Source organism: Rhinatrema bivittatum, chromosome 12 (assembly GCF_901001135.1).
Source record: "Rhinatrema bivittatum chromosome 12, aRhiBiv1.1, whole genome shotgun sequence".
NCBI classification, from domain to species: domain Eukaryota; kingdom Metazoa; phylum Chordata; class Amphibia; order Gymnophiona; family Rhinatrematidae; genus Rhinatrema; species Rhinatrema bivittatum.
Genome location: NC_042626.1, coordinates 67,303,813 through 67,318,626, shown reverse-complemented (window position 1 = coordinate 67,318,626; position 14,814 = coordinate 67,303,813). Strand labels below are relative to the sequence as shown.

The following is a 14,814-nucleotide window of genomic DNA, read 5'->3' as shown; positions in this document are numbered from 1 at the left end:
CACCTTGTCACATTGCTTTGCCATCTTCAGATCGCTAGACACTATCACCCCAAGATCCCGCTTTTGGTCCGTGCATATCAGCCTTCCCCCCCACTTCATATACATCTCTTTTGGATTACCGCATCCCAGATGCATGACTCTGTACTTCTTGGCATTGAATCCCAGCTGCCAAATCTTCGACCACTCTTCAAGCTTTCGTAAATCACTTTTCATTCTCTCTATTCCTTCAGGCGTCTCCCCCTCTGTTGCAGATCTTGGTATCATCTGCAAATAGACAAACTTTACCTTCTATCTTTTCCGCAATGTTGCTCACAAAAATACTGAACAAAACAGATTCCAATACCGATCCCTGTGGCACTCCACTTAACACAGCTTTCTATTCAGAGTGGGTTCCATTTACCATTACAAACTGTCTCCTATAAGTCAACTAGATTGTAATTCACATCACCACTTGGGCGCTCAGTCCCAAGCTTCTCATTTTGTTCACAAGCCTCCTATGCAGGACAGTTTCAAACGCTCTGCTGAAATCCAAGTAGATGACATTGAGCGCTCTTGCTTGATCCAATTCTTTAGTCACCCAATCAAGAAAAATAAATCAGATTTGTCTGACCGGACCTTCCTCTGGTGAATCCATGCTGCCTCGGGTCCAGCAACTTACTGATTGTAGATAGTTCAGAATCCTTTCTTTCAGCAGTGTCTCCATTAATTTTCCCACCACTGAGGTGAGGCTAACCGGACTGTAATTTCCAGCCTCTTCTCTGCTACAGCTCTTACAAAGCGGAACAACAACTCTCTTCTGCAATCTCATGGTACCACTTCCATTTCCAGGGATCTATTTAACAGGTCATTTAGCAGACCCTCCAGGACATCTCTGAGTTCTCTTAGTACCCTGGAATGTACCTCATCCATCCCCATGAACTTGTCCACATTCAGTTTTCCTAGCTCTTCCCATACATACTTTTCTGTAAAAGGAGTTGTGTCTAGCCCATTCCCTTCTACGGTCTTGTTAACCAGCAATGGTCCTTCTCCAGGGTCTTTAGTGAACACTGAACTGAAGTATTTGTTTAATATTTCCACCATTTCTTTGTCTGTCTTGATACATTGCTCCTCGTCACCTTTCAATTTCACTACCACTTCGGGCTTTCCTTCTTTCTCATATATTTGAAAAATGTTTTGTCACCTCTCTATCTCTTTGGCATTACTTTCTTCTTCTTGACCTTTTGTTTTCCTGATTTCTTTGTTTGTCTCCCTTAGTTTCACCAGGTATCGCTCCCTGTGTTCCTCTTTTTGGAATCCTTTATACCTTTATACCTCCTTTGAGAACCAAAAGGTGGTTTTTTTCCCTTGTATTTTTGTTTACTTTTCTAACATATAGATTTGCTGCCTTTGTAATAGCTCCTTTTAATTTACCCCACTGTTGTTCCACCTCACTCATTTTCTCCCTCAAGTATCAGACCTTCCTTCATGGGTTCCATTACCATTTGTTTGAGCATAGCCCTTTGGAGGGCTTCCACTATCTCTCTAGTTCTAGATTCTGCAGAAGGGTTCCCTGTACGTACCCGGATCAGTCCAGTCTGCTGGGTTTGCTTCCCTTCTAGCAAATGGAGACAAAGAAAAACTTGAAGAGCACCCCCCTCTTAACCTGGTGTGCCACCTGCATCTCTTCAGTATTTCTCTGTCTCCAGCAGATGGAGGTGGTGCAAAACCTGCGGTCTTTGACCATTTCTTCACTTAAAAAAAAAAAGTTGATTTTACTTCTCAGGACAGATCAAGCAAGCTTTTACAGGAACAGATCTCCCAGGCGGTAGGCAGGCCCTAGTGAGGCTATCCCTCCTGGTCACAGGTCGTGTGGAGCTGGGGCTGGTTGCCCCGCGTGGCTCCTTTGGTCTGTTAAGGCGTCTGGGGTGATACCGGTAGTCCGGTCCCTCTCACTTGGTCACAAGCCCAGATTCGGAAAGGTCTGTCAGCCTTCTCCTATACTAATTTTCCCACAGCCACATAAAAAGAGGCTGGAGGGGGAGTGGCAGCGCTTCGGCACTGCTGAGGTCAGGCTCGGTCCCTCTCTTGCCACTGGGAAGCTCCGGGGCTGTGTTAGCCGTCTTCAGTTTCTGGTCGGGAGTAGGATCCGCTGCCCCCTCCCCCAGCCCGTTTGATGCAGCGTCTGACGCATTGTATGGCGTATGGGGAGTCCGCTTCGCGGCTCTCCCATACGGGGCTCTGTCTGCATTGCCTCCCTGGAGGGGAGGGTATGTTGGGGGCGAGGCTGGGGTCTGGATCGTGGTCCTGCAGTGTGGGCAAGCGATTAGCCAACCACAATATGAGGGCCATTTTGAAATCCTGCTCCAATGCTCAGGCTAAAGCGGCAGGGGGGAGTGGATCTCCCACCCGATTTGTCCCATGCACATAGCAGTCCTGAGGGCCCTCAGGACTCGCTCCAGAATTATTCTGATGGCAAGCCCGATCCCCTGGTGGGGGCGGGGCCTGCCCCAGTCACTTTTTCTCTAGACTTTGTGCTTTTAATGCACAAGGCATTCCTAGCTACTCAGTCCCAAAATGGGGGCAGTTCTTCTCAAGCTCAAACAGGGCCCCCCCAAGAAGGTCCCTAGGCGCCAGCTATGGGGCTTATCGAATCGCCAGACATCCCGCCCCCCCCCCCCTCGGCTCCTCAGCCTTTCCCCGGGGAAAATGCAGATGATGATTCGGAGAAGACGTCACCCTTGGATGTGGATGACCCAAAGGTCATTCGTTTGTTCCATAGGGAAGAGTTTGACCCGTTAATCCCTCATGTGTTATCGGAGCTCAGTGTGGAGTTGCCTCAAGAGGTGCCTACCCAGGGCTCGATGGATCCGTCCTGGCGGGCTTGCGGGGGCCAACTAAGACGTTTCCATTTCATTCCATGGTACAGCAGTTAATGGTTTGGGAGTGAGATGTTCCGGAATCGGGCCTGCGAATGGGCAGGGCTATGGACAAGCTGTATCCTTTGCCCGAAGAGGCCTTAGAGTTTTTGAAATTCCCTAAGGTGGATGCCTGTGAGTTGGTGGTGACAAAGTGGACCACAATCCCTGTAGCTGGAGCAGCGGCCCTGAAGGATCTCCAGGATAGGAAACTTGAAATCCATCTGAAATGGATATTTGAGGTTTTGGTGCTTGGCATCCGGGCTGCCATCTGCAGTAGCTTTATGCTCCAAGAGGGTCTCTGCTGGGTCCAGCAGTTGCTGGAGTACCCAAGACCTTCCACCTCAGGAATCAGCGCAGGCGGAATGCCTGGAGGCGGCCGTGGCATATGGGGCTGACGCCTTATATGATCCTCTCCGTACTTCCTCCAAGACTATGGTGTCCGCCTTGGAGGTAAGAAGACTATTGTGGTTATGCAACTGGTCAGCGGACGTTTCTTCTAAGGCCCAGTTGAGTGCTCTTCCTTTCAAGGGCAAATTCTTCTTTAGGCGAAGATTTGAAGCAGTTCATTAAGTCCCTGGGTGACAAGGTGCAGAAGCTTCCGGAGGATAGACCAAAATCCTCTACAGGCTTTTTCCTGACCCGCTCCCGTTTTCGGGGGCAGAGACTCTACCGGCAGAGCAGACCTCTGACTTCAAATCAGAGACTGTCCTCGGGGAGATCCCAATCTCGGTCTCATTCCTTTCGGGGCCGTAGACCCTAACGAGATGGGGTCATTCAGGCACCACTGGGCTCTAAGTCTTCGCAATGAGATTCGGCTGGCCCATCCCTCAATTTCGGGGATAGGCGGTTGGCTATCCCATTTCTACGAGGTGTGGGCCCAGATAACCTCCGACCAGTGGGTATTAAATATCATAAAAAACGGCTACGAGTTAGAATTTGTTTGCCCTCTCCCAGACCTATTCCTGGTCTCCCCTTGCGGCTCGCAGTTGAAGGCAGAGATCGTTCGTCAGACCCTTCTCCACCTGCAGTGCCTAGGGGCCATTGTTCTCATTCCCAGAGTGGAGTGGAAGACGGGGCGTTATTCCATCTATTTTGTGGTCCCAAAGAAGGAAGGCTCCTATCGGCCGATCTTGGACCTGAAAAAGGTGCACAAGGTCCTCAAAGTGCCACATTTCCAGATGGAGACTCTACATTCTGTCATTGCGGCAGTCGCCAGCAGGGAGTTCTTAGCTTCCCTGGATCTCACGGAAGTGTACCTCCATATCCCCATCCGCAAGGAGCACTTCATGATCCTCGGGGCGCACTTCCAGTTCTGTGCCCTCCCGTTTGGTCTCGCCACATCCCCTCCCACATTCACCAAAGTAATGGTGGTGGTGGTGGCAGCTCTCAGGAGGGAGAGTGTCCTGGTTCACCCATATCTGGACAACTGGCTCATCTGGGTGAAGTCAAGAGTCCTCTGCGAGTCGCCGGTCGCCAAGGTCATGCGCCTTCTGGAATACCTCAGTTGAATCATCAATCAGGCCAAAAGTCCCCTTCTGCCGACTCAAGTTCTGGACTTCTTAGAGGCCAGGTTCAACACATGAGTGGGCAAAATGTTCCTTCAGGAGGAATGGAGCAGCAAGTTAATGCAACAAGTTCGTCACCTATTGTCGGCTCCTCCCCTCAAGATCTGGGACTACTTGCAGGTCCTCTGTGGACCTCTATGGCATCCCGTGGGCCTTTGCTCATATGAGGCCGTTGCAGAGAGCGTTACTTTCCCACTGGGATCTGATGTCGGAAGAATTTCGGGTTCCCTTACCACTCACAGAGTCCGCCAGGTCCAGTCTTGGGTGGTGGCTTATCCTGGATCACCTGAATCGCGGAATGGACCTTGAGGTGCCTTAATGGATAGTTGTGACCACAGATGCCAGCCTCTCCGGATGGGGAGCAGTGTATCAGTCTTGAGCGGTTCAGGGTCAGTGGTCGCCAGAGGAGGTGACTTGGTCCATCAATTGCCTGGAAAAAAGGGCGGGCTGTCTGGCGCTGCAAACTTCCTGCCCTTACTACACAACAGAGCAGTGAGAGTCTTGTCTGACAATGCGACGACGGTGGCTTACATCAACCATCAAGGGGGTACCAAGAGTCGTCCAGTAGCTGCGTCAGAAAGATACTGAGGCTTTACAGAGGGTGCACTGATTTATGAGGCAGCACCCTCTGAAGCTTTGTTCTGACTCCATCTGCTGGATGGGGGACATAACCCACCGTCTGGACTGATCCTGGTACGTACAGGGAACAGATAGATTTGACCACGCAGCCAGAAATCAAAAAAGTGTCAGGGAATGAAAGACAATCCCTGAAACAGGATCACTAGCCCAAAAACTCACGAGTAGGGATTTAAGCTAAGCCTAAAGTTCACCTACGTGTCACCCTGCCAAGTGTAGGCCTATCCATCTTTTTCACATGATAGCTTAGGTGAGTAGGGAGGCACTTTGGTCAACCCAGTGAAGTATGAAAAGCTAAAGGCAGTACTGACTAGAACTTGGTAAAAACAGGGAAAAGATGGTGTGCCGTTCCCAGCAGGTATACACTAAGATATATCATGAATGCCCTAGTTTTTCTCCTCCCCCCCCCCCCCCCCCAACATTCTGACCAGAAGTCGGAAGGAGCAAAAAACACAAGGAGGCAGACCCCAGGGCTGCAGGGATAAGAAAAAGCCATAAGGAAAAAAAAAATAGCTGCAGCTCCAGAAAAAAAATCACAACAAAAACTGTGAAGAGAGCACAAAGCTGAATACAGTGACCACACGGCTCCACGAGAAGGAAAAAAAACCAAAAAGACTGAGGGACTCTGTCTAGGAGGCAGGGTGATAACTACATTTGCACATGCTGAGTAGGGTATGTTTGAAGCTCTAGAATCTTTGAGATCAAAGTTCCGGGCTCCATCCGATGATGTGACCCATATATGAGGTCTGCCATCCTGTTTGTCCTCATTATTTTTTTTACTCAACACTTACGGGCCGATACAGTAAAGCGCGGCCGTGGTTACCCTGTTTTTAACCTGTTTTGGACGCACTATTTGGGCACGTAAGGCAAACCCGCGATTCAGTATCTGGTTTTACACGTCCTTACCGCTTGCCGCATGTATATATGTTAAAGGAAAATTGGTTCTTACCTGCTAATTTTCGTTCCTGTAGTACCATGGATCAGTCCAGACTGCTGGATTATGCCTCCCTTCCAGCAGATGGAGTCAGAGAAAACTGAAAAGGCACCCCCATACATACCGGTGTGCCACCTGCGTCCCCTTCAGTATAATCATTATCAAAGCAGAAACAAGTCCATAACTAATGACTAGATCAAGTAAAGCAACCTGTCTTAGTAGAACAGATTTAGATGAACCTATCTATATATGCTTGTATCTTAACCTATATTTTGGGGGGGTTTTTTTGTTTTTTTTTTAAACAAAAACGAACGCTACTATGCATGAAAAAATGGTAGAAAGGTTTTCCTTAGAAATATCATTATCTGCAAATGAAAAGAGAGAGAAATACCGATGAGCGGACTCTACTGGATGAAATGAAAACTTGCTGGGCGGGCGTCTGGACTGATCCATGGTACTACAGGAACGAAAATTAGCAGGTAAGAACCAATTTTCCTTTTCCTGTACGTACCAGGATTAGTCCAGATTGCTGGGATGTACCCAAGCTGCCCTAAATGGGGTGGGACCCAGAGAGTCCCGCTCGAAGCACACTGCTGCCAAAAGAATCGACATCCGGAGCTCGGACATCTAAACGATAATGTTTAGCAAAAGTGTGCAACGATTTCCAAGTTGCTGCTCTGCAGATTTCTTGAGGAGAAACACATTGGCTTTCAGCCCACGACGCTGCTTGAGATCGGACAGAATGAGCTTTAAGCCCGTCCGGTACTGGACGTCCATGGAAGCAATAGCATCCTTTAGCCAACAGGAAATAGTGGCCTTTGAAGCCTTACTACCCTTCTTTGGACCGGATCATAAAATGAAAAGATGATCAGACAGTCGAAAAGGATTAGTTACTTCCAAGTATCGAAGGAGTACCCAGACATCCAGCTTCCGCATCTCCCGACCTTGAGGAGAAGTCTTATCCAAGTCTGAAAAAGCTGGTAACTCCACAGACTGAATGACATGGAAAGTCGAGACTACCTTCGGAAGAAACGAAGGCACTGTACGAAGAGAGATGCCGGAATCCGAAATGCGTAAGAACGGCTCTCTACACGACAAAGCCTGGAGTTCGGAAATACGCCTGGCCGAACAAATAGCCACCAGAAAAATCGTCTTAAGAGTCAAATCCTTTAATGTGGCTTGTTTAAGAGGTTCGAACGGAGCCGAACAAAGACCGCGGAGTACCAAGTGCAAACTCCATGAAGGACAAACAGCCCGTAACGGCGGGTGCAAATGTTTAGCTCCTCGTAAAAAAACGAACCACGTTGGGATGACCAGCAATGGAGGACACATCAATCTTACCACGTAAGCATCCTAATGCCGATACCTGCACTCTTAGTGAGCTATAGGCTAAACCTTTCTTCAAACCTTCTTGAAGAAAAGCGAGGATGTGAACTATAGTGGCCTTTCGCGGGGACACCTTCAACCCGCTGCACCAAGAGCCAAACACTTTCCATACTCTGACATAGGTAAGAGATGTAGAAGTCTTACGAGCCCTCAAAAGAGTAGTAATAACCGCCTTGGGATATCCTTTTTTCCTCAATTGCCTCCTCTCATAAGCCAAGCCACTAGACAAAAGCGATCCGCCTGATCGAAAGATACCGGACCTTGACGCAGTAGATTCGGTAGGTGACCCAAACGTAGAGGCCCATCCACCTGTAGGTTGATTAGATCCGCAAACCACGGTCGCCTTGGCCACTCTGGGACCAGCAGAATGACCGGCCCCCGATGATATTCTATGCGCCGAAGAATCTTGCCCACTAAGGGCCATGGAGGAAACACGTATAGGAGAATGTCTAGGGGCCATGCCTTCTGACCCGTGTTCTCTTCTGCGGCTGGAGAAACGGGCCGCTTTGGTGTTCAAGCGAGTTGCCGAGGGATTCCCCATCGGCGTGTGACTAGTCACATCGCTTCGTTGGACAGCTCCCATTCTCCGGGATCTAGCCACTGCCTGCTGAGGAAATCCGCCTGAACGTTGTCCACCCTGGCTATATGCGAGGCCGCGATGCGAGACAGGTGGCATTCTGCCCAAGCCATCAACTGGGCTGCTTTGGAGGCTACCGGGTGACTCCTGGTGCCCCCCTGACAGTTGATGTAAGCGACGGTGGTTGCATTGTCAGATAGTATCTGAACCGGCCGGTGACGAACGAGTGTCAGAAATTGGTGGAGCGCTAACCTGACCGCCCTGGTTTCTAGCCGATTTATGGATCACTTTGCCTGGAGCGGAGGCCATTGACCCTGCGTCGATCGGGACCGACAGACCGCTCCCCAACCTGTCAAGCTGGCATCGGTTGTGACAATGATCCATTGAGGAGTTTCCAGGTCCACACCCTGTAGTAAGTGATGTGGAACCAACCACCATTCCAGGCTGGACCTCGCTGGTTCCAGTAATGGCAAGGGCAGATGAAACTCCTCCGACTTGGGGGTCCCAACGAGAAAGAAGTGCCCTCTGCAAGGGCCGCAAATGAGCAAAGGCCCACGGTACCAATTCCAGGGTAGATGCCATAGAACCAAGAACCTGCAAGTAATCCCACACCGTTGGCAAAGGTAGATCCAACAGGGTTCTTACCTGGATCATCAACTTCTCCATTTGTACTAGTGGTAGGAAAACTTTCCCCGCCACCGTATCGAACACGCTCCCAAAAATTCCAGTATCTAGGACGGAATCAGGTGACTTTTGGCAAAGTTGACCACCAAGCCTAGGGAGTGCAGGCAATTCAAGACTGACTGTACCGCTGCCTTGCAAAGATCCTCTGATTTCTGGCAAATTAACCAGTCGTCCAGGTAGGGATGCACCAATATCCCTTCCCTTCGAAGGCTCGCCGCCACCACCACCATAACCTTGATGAACACGCTTGGGGCCGTCGCTAGGCCAAAGGGAAGTGCGCAGAACTGGTAATGTTCGCCCAGCACCATGAACTGCAGAAACCTTTGATGGTGCTCCTGTATCCCTATGTGAAGATAAGCTTCCGTTAAATCCAAAGAAGCCAAAAATTCTCCCTTGTGGACGGCTGCAACGACTGATCTCAATGTCTCCATACGGAATCTCGGGATTCGTAACTGTAGATTGACCTTCTTCAAATTCAATATCGGTCGAAACGATCCTTCCTTCTTGGGAACCACGAAGTAAATGGAGTAACGACCGGTCCGACCCTCGGCTGTTGGAACTGGGACGATAGCCCCCAGCGCCCGCAGCCGAGATAACGTCTGGCGAATAACCATTGCTTCTCCCGAGGACTGCAAGGAGATATCAGAAAACAATCCCGAAGCAGGCGAACAAAATCCAAAGTGTAACCGTGACTTATAATATCTAGAACCCACTGGTCCAAGGTTATCTTGACCCATTCTTCGTAAAATTGGGATAGACGTCCCCCGATCAATGGAATGGAGGAATGGGCCGGCGCCCCTTCATAGGGAAGGCTTATTAGGGGCGAAAGTGTGGGAGGCGCCACCAGGCTGAGGTCGCCTGCCACGAAAGGAATGCGCCCATGTCTGAGACCTGGTAGGAGTCTGCCAGGGAGTGAAGGAGCCCGCCTTCCAGCACGAAAACGTCGTTGACCCCGAAAACGTCCCCAGAAGGCGCCTGCAAAACAAGAAGCCTTGGGCTTGTCCTCCGGGAGCTTATAAACCTTATTGTCTCCCAGGTCTTTAATAAGTTGCTCCAGCTGTTCGCCAAACAGCAGCTTACCCTTGAAAGGAAAGGAACCCAGCTGAGACTTAGAGGTAGAATCCGCTGCCCAATGACAGAGCCATAATAGCCTCCTGACTGAGACTGCCGAGGACGTCGTGCGAGCAGAAGTCCTGAGAAGATCGTATAATGCATCAGCCGTGTAAGCAACCGCCAACTCCATGCGGTTCGCCTGTTCAGCCTCATCCGGAGAAAGTTCCTGTGATGTCAGCAACTGTTGAACCCAGCAGAGGGAAGCCTTCTGCATAAGCACCTGCGGATCATCTCCCTCCACTGGGGTAGCAGAATCTGCATCCCTATTCACATCCAGATTGGCCAGGTCCGTAAGGGAAAGATCCGCAGGTGCTGAGGGCCCGGGACTCTCAGGAACCGTAACCGGTATAGGGATCCTTGACCCAGAAATCCCCATGTCCGGAGCTGAAGGCAAAGGCCTGGCTGAGGCAGCCCCTGCATTATTTAGGTCCGCTTCAGCCTCTAAGTAGGCTTTATGCATTAACAGAATGAACTGGGAGGAAAAAGAGGGTTGTTTCTTTAACAGCCCCCCCTCCCCCCCGGAGTAAAATTCAAGGGAGGGGATGTATTAGCGAGCGAATCGCTCTGTTTCTGTGGACTTAATGCCGGTGGGGAGAGAGGAGGATCCTCCTCCTCCTCCCAGCACTGCTCTGCATCGGCATCCGATGCATTCAAAATGGCCGCCGCTTCGTCCCCGAGCATGCCCGGCCTGAAACGCTTGGCTGCTGGCGCCTCAGAGGCGCTGCGCTGACGGGAGCTCCTGCCTGACATCAGCTTCCGCGAGGGTCCCTCGCCCCTGGGAAGAAAGCGGGAGCAGAGACCCTCACGGGAGAGCCGGCTCCCCGACTCCCCACAAGCAACACAAGAGTGTCCACGTGGCATAAAAAGGCGTGAAGGTAATGCTACAGACCGGATGAGAGAAGTGCCGATAGGCAGAATACTGAAAATTTAATAATAATACCTTGCTATATTTTATTATGCCTCCTGTTATTATTTTTTTTTTCAGTCACAGCCACCAGAGGAATAAGCCTCTCTAGTCTAATCAATAGGCAGTGACCTGACCAGAGGAAAAACCCTCTCTGGTGCAAGGTAGAAACAAGAAGAGGAGAAAGTGACCGGCCCACAGGTAAATAGTCTCCTCAGTCACCGGGCTAGCGGCCAAAGTCTCCGGGTATAAAGGCTTAAGGGCAATGCCCTGCCTTGCCTGCCTTAGAAAGAAATTCTTCTGCCTTTTTTTTTTTTTTTAATTGATCTCGTCAAAGGTAATAGACAAAATATCAAGAACCAAACCTGGTCATGCAAATATATGTAATATGAAATTTTTTAACAGGGATCAGGACCGCAGGTCATGCCTCTGCTGGAGTCAGAGAGATACTGAAGGGGACGCAGGTGGCACAGCGGTATGTATGGGGGTGCCTTTTCAATTTTCTCTGACTCCATCTGCTGGAAGGGAGGCATAACCCAGCAGTCTGGACTGATCGATTTAGCTATTCCCTCTGATACAGTAACGTGCGCCCAGATTATCGCCTTTTTAACCAGCTTATTTGCCGTGTCTTTAACCTGCATATTTACCGCATACCCTGACACTGGCGTTAGTGTGGTGTTCAGTCAGCTTCGTACTGGACAGCGCCATGGACAACATGTATATTATTGCTCTGGCGCTATTTTTCATTCAGTTGAGAAGCAGAATGAGAAATGCTCGAATGAGAAACGCTCGAAATGCTCTGCAGATTGGAGAGGCGAACAGGGGAGCCCAGCAGCAAGGAGAACCCATCTGACTGGAGAACCCAGCAGCAAGACCAGAGGAGGTATGTGATATGTTTCGGTTGAACTGTACAATCCATCTATCTCTGGGCGTCTCTGAAGCTCTGGACATGGATGCCTTTACGGACGCCGGAGAGTTGGGCGTCTGCTAGGCATCCTGAGGCTCTGGGTCCAGCGGAGACATGGACACCTCTACGGACGCCGGAGAGATGGGCATCCGCTAGGCGTCCGAAAAGAGACAGGAACATCCATGAACGGAAGCCGCGACCTCAGACGTCCGTTCATGGACCTTCCCGCCTGTATCCGGGCGTCCGTGATCGGAGGCCACGCTGCCTTGAGCCCCCGGCCGGACGTCCAAGGTCGCGGCTTGGATGTCCGGCCCGGTGCTCAGGGCAGCGCGGCCTACAGGCGGGAAGGTCCATGAACGGACGCCGTGACCTTGGACCTTGGACATCCGTTCATGGACCTTCGCTCCTGTATCCAGGCATCCGTGATCGGAGGCCACGCTGCCTTGAGCGCCATTTTGATTACTGGCATCCGACGGCCGGAGGTGCAGGAGGTCGCTCCCGGACTCCCGCTGGACTTTTGGCAAGTCTTGTAGGGGTCAGGAGGGTCCCCCAAGACTTGCCAAAAGTCCCTGGTGGTCCAGCAGGGGTCCGGGAGCGATCTCCTGCACTCGGGCCATCGGCTGCCAGTAATCAAAATGGCGCCAATAGCCTTTGCCCTTACTATGTCATAGGGGGCTACCAGTGCCATTGGTCAGCCCCTATCACATAGCAGGAGCACAAGATGGCGCTGATGCCCATGTGACAGGGGCTGACCAATGGCACCGGTAGTCCCTGTGACATAGTAGGTCAAAGGCTATCGGCATCATTTTGAAACTGGCAGCGAGGGTGTGAGGGCAGGGGATGGCTCCCGGACCCCCCACTGGACCACCAGGGAGTTTTGGTAAGTCTTGGGGGGGGGGGGTCAGGAGGGGGGGGGGGGGGGGTAGTTAATTTAATTTTAGCAGGGAAACGAATAGGAATTAAAGGATAAACATATTGGGGGGGGGGGGGCCTTGCCGAATGCAACGTATCTGCCCCCCAACGAATCCGAATCCCGAATGTGACATATGGCGTCCCTCTGCACATCCTTACTTTCTGCCTTTTAATCTCAAGAATCTAACCCACAGATGCACGCTGAATTTGGTGTTTGATATGGTAGAATTTTGGATGGGAACCCATCTGATATCTACAAACTGGAGCTAAAATATTTATTACATGATTTTGGCACATGCATTCCTCCAGGCTTACCTTGTACACCTCGCTAAAGCCCCCTCTTCCAAGAAGATGTAGCAATAGATATCTGTCGTTTAACGTCGGATGGTCTTTAAATCTGAAAGGGGGAGGAAAAAATAAATCACAAGTGGCTCCTCCCTGAACAGATTTCTGAGTGCAGACATTTTTCTCTCTTAGCATGCTACTAAAATGCTCCTCCCACTCTATCACCTCCCACTTAAGACTACTACAAAAGAAAATTAGGTCTTACCTCTGATAATTTTCTTTCCTGTAGTACCAAGGATCAGTCCAGAATCCTGGGTTTTGTCCCCGCACCAGCAGATGGAGACAGAGCAAAACTTGTCAGGCTCTGTATATATACTAGTGTGCCACCCACAACCTGTCAGTATAACGTAATGTCAAAGCAGATTGCCCTGAAACTACACACTAACGAAATGCTGGAAGCGTAACCAGAGAACCCTGGGCTCACTGTCCCCAATGAGAGACCTGCCCCAGAGAACAAGAAAATACAAACAGGTAATTGCTGAACAACTGGAAAGCCCATCAAAAACCACCATAAGAAAACACAGCGGGCTCTCCAAGACTGAAAAGCTATTGAGGGTGGGACTCTGGACTGATCCTTGGTACTATAGGAATGAAAATTATCAGAGGTAAGACCTAATTTTCTTTTCCCTGTACGTACCGGATCAGTCCAGACTCCTGGGATGTACCAGAGCTGAGACTACTTGGGATGGGATCCAGAGAGGCCCGCTCTTAATACGCCTGCTCCGAAATTGCCATCCCTTGAGCCCCGGACATCCAGCCGATGACGCACAAATGTATGCAATGATTTCCAAGTTGCAGCCCTGCAGATATCCTGTGGAGATATCTGCATACACTCCGCCCAGGAAGCCGCATGGGAACGCGTCGAATGGGCCTTGAGACCCTGTGGTAGAGGTCTACCATTGAGCAGATATGAGGAGCTTATGGCCTCCTTCAACCAATGAGAAATGGTGGCCTTGGAGGCCATATTGCCCCTTTTTGGACCCTGACAAAGTACAAAGAGGTGATCCGATAGACGAAAATCATTAGTCACTTCCAAGTAACGCAGTAGCATTCTGCGCACGTCCAACTTCTTCAGATCCCTCGAATCTGGATCCTCCACTGATATCCGCAAAGGAGGGAAGATCCACCGACTGATTTAAATGAAACGAAGAAACCACCTTCGGGAGAAACGAGGGGACCGTGCGCAGAGAAACTCCAGAGTCAGAAATCCGCATGAAAGGCCCCCTACAGGATAAGGCATGAAGTTCTGACACTCTCCTAGCTGACGCGATCGCCACCAAGAATACTGTTTTCAAAGTAAAATCCTTAAGAGTCGCTCTCTTTAAAGGCTCAAAAGGAGGAGCACACAGGGCCCTGAGAACCAGATTCAAGTTCCAAGAGGGACACGGAACCATCCGGGGTGGACGCAAACGATATGCTCCCTTCAAAAACCTGGCAACATCAGGATGCGCCGCCAGGGATCTCCCTTCGAGATGCCCCTGAAAACAGCCAAGAGCTGCCACCTGGACTCTCAGAGAACCACAGAATAGCCCTTTAGCTAAGCCATCCTGCAGAAAAGCCAGAATGGTGGAAATGGACGCCCGGGTGGGAAAAAGCGAACGCTCAACGCACCAGGAATCGAAAACCTTCCACACTTGCACATAGGCTAAGGAAGTTGACCGCTTCCGCGATCTGAGCAAACTAGAGACCACTGCATCCGAATAGCCTTTGCTCTTCAGCCTCTCAAAAGCCATGCCGCTAGACAAAAGCGATCTACCTGATCGAAACACACGGGCCCCTGATGGAGGAGATCCAGGAGATACGGGAAACCCAGCGGCCCTTCCACTGCTAGATTGACTAGATCTGCAAACCAGGGCCGACATGGCCATTCTGGAGTCAACAGGATGACCTCGAAGGGATGAACCTCTATGCATCGCAGGACCCTGCCGATCAGGGGCCAGGGAGGGAAAACATA

The 14,814-nt window shown here is 50.5% G+C and overlaps 1 protein-coding gene across 1 annotated transcript in view; it reads right to left on the bottom strand.

Annotated features, from left to right (window-relative positions):
• TLK2 (tousled like kinase 2) overlaps positions 1–14,814 on the bottom strand; it is a 226,197-nt gene that overhangs the window by 25,671 nt on the left and 185,712 nt on the right. The window contains exon 14 of the mRNA XM_029572698.1: positions 12,831–12,912. Within this exon, the coding sequence (XP_029428558.1) occupies positions 12,831–12,912 (82 nt within the window). The remainder of the gene's footprint in view (positions 1–12,830; positions 12,913–14,814) is intronic.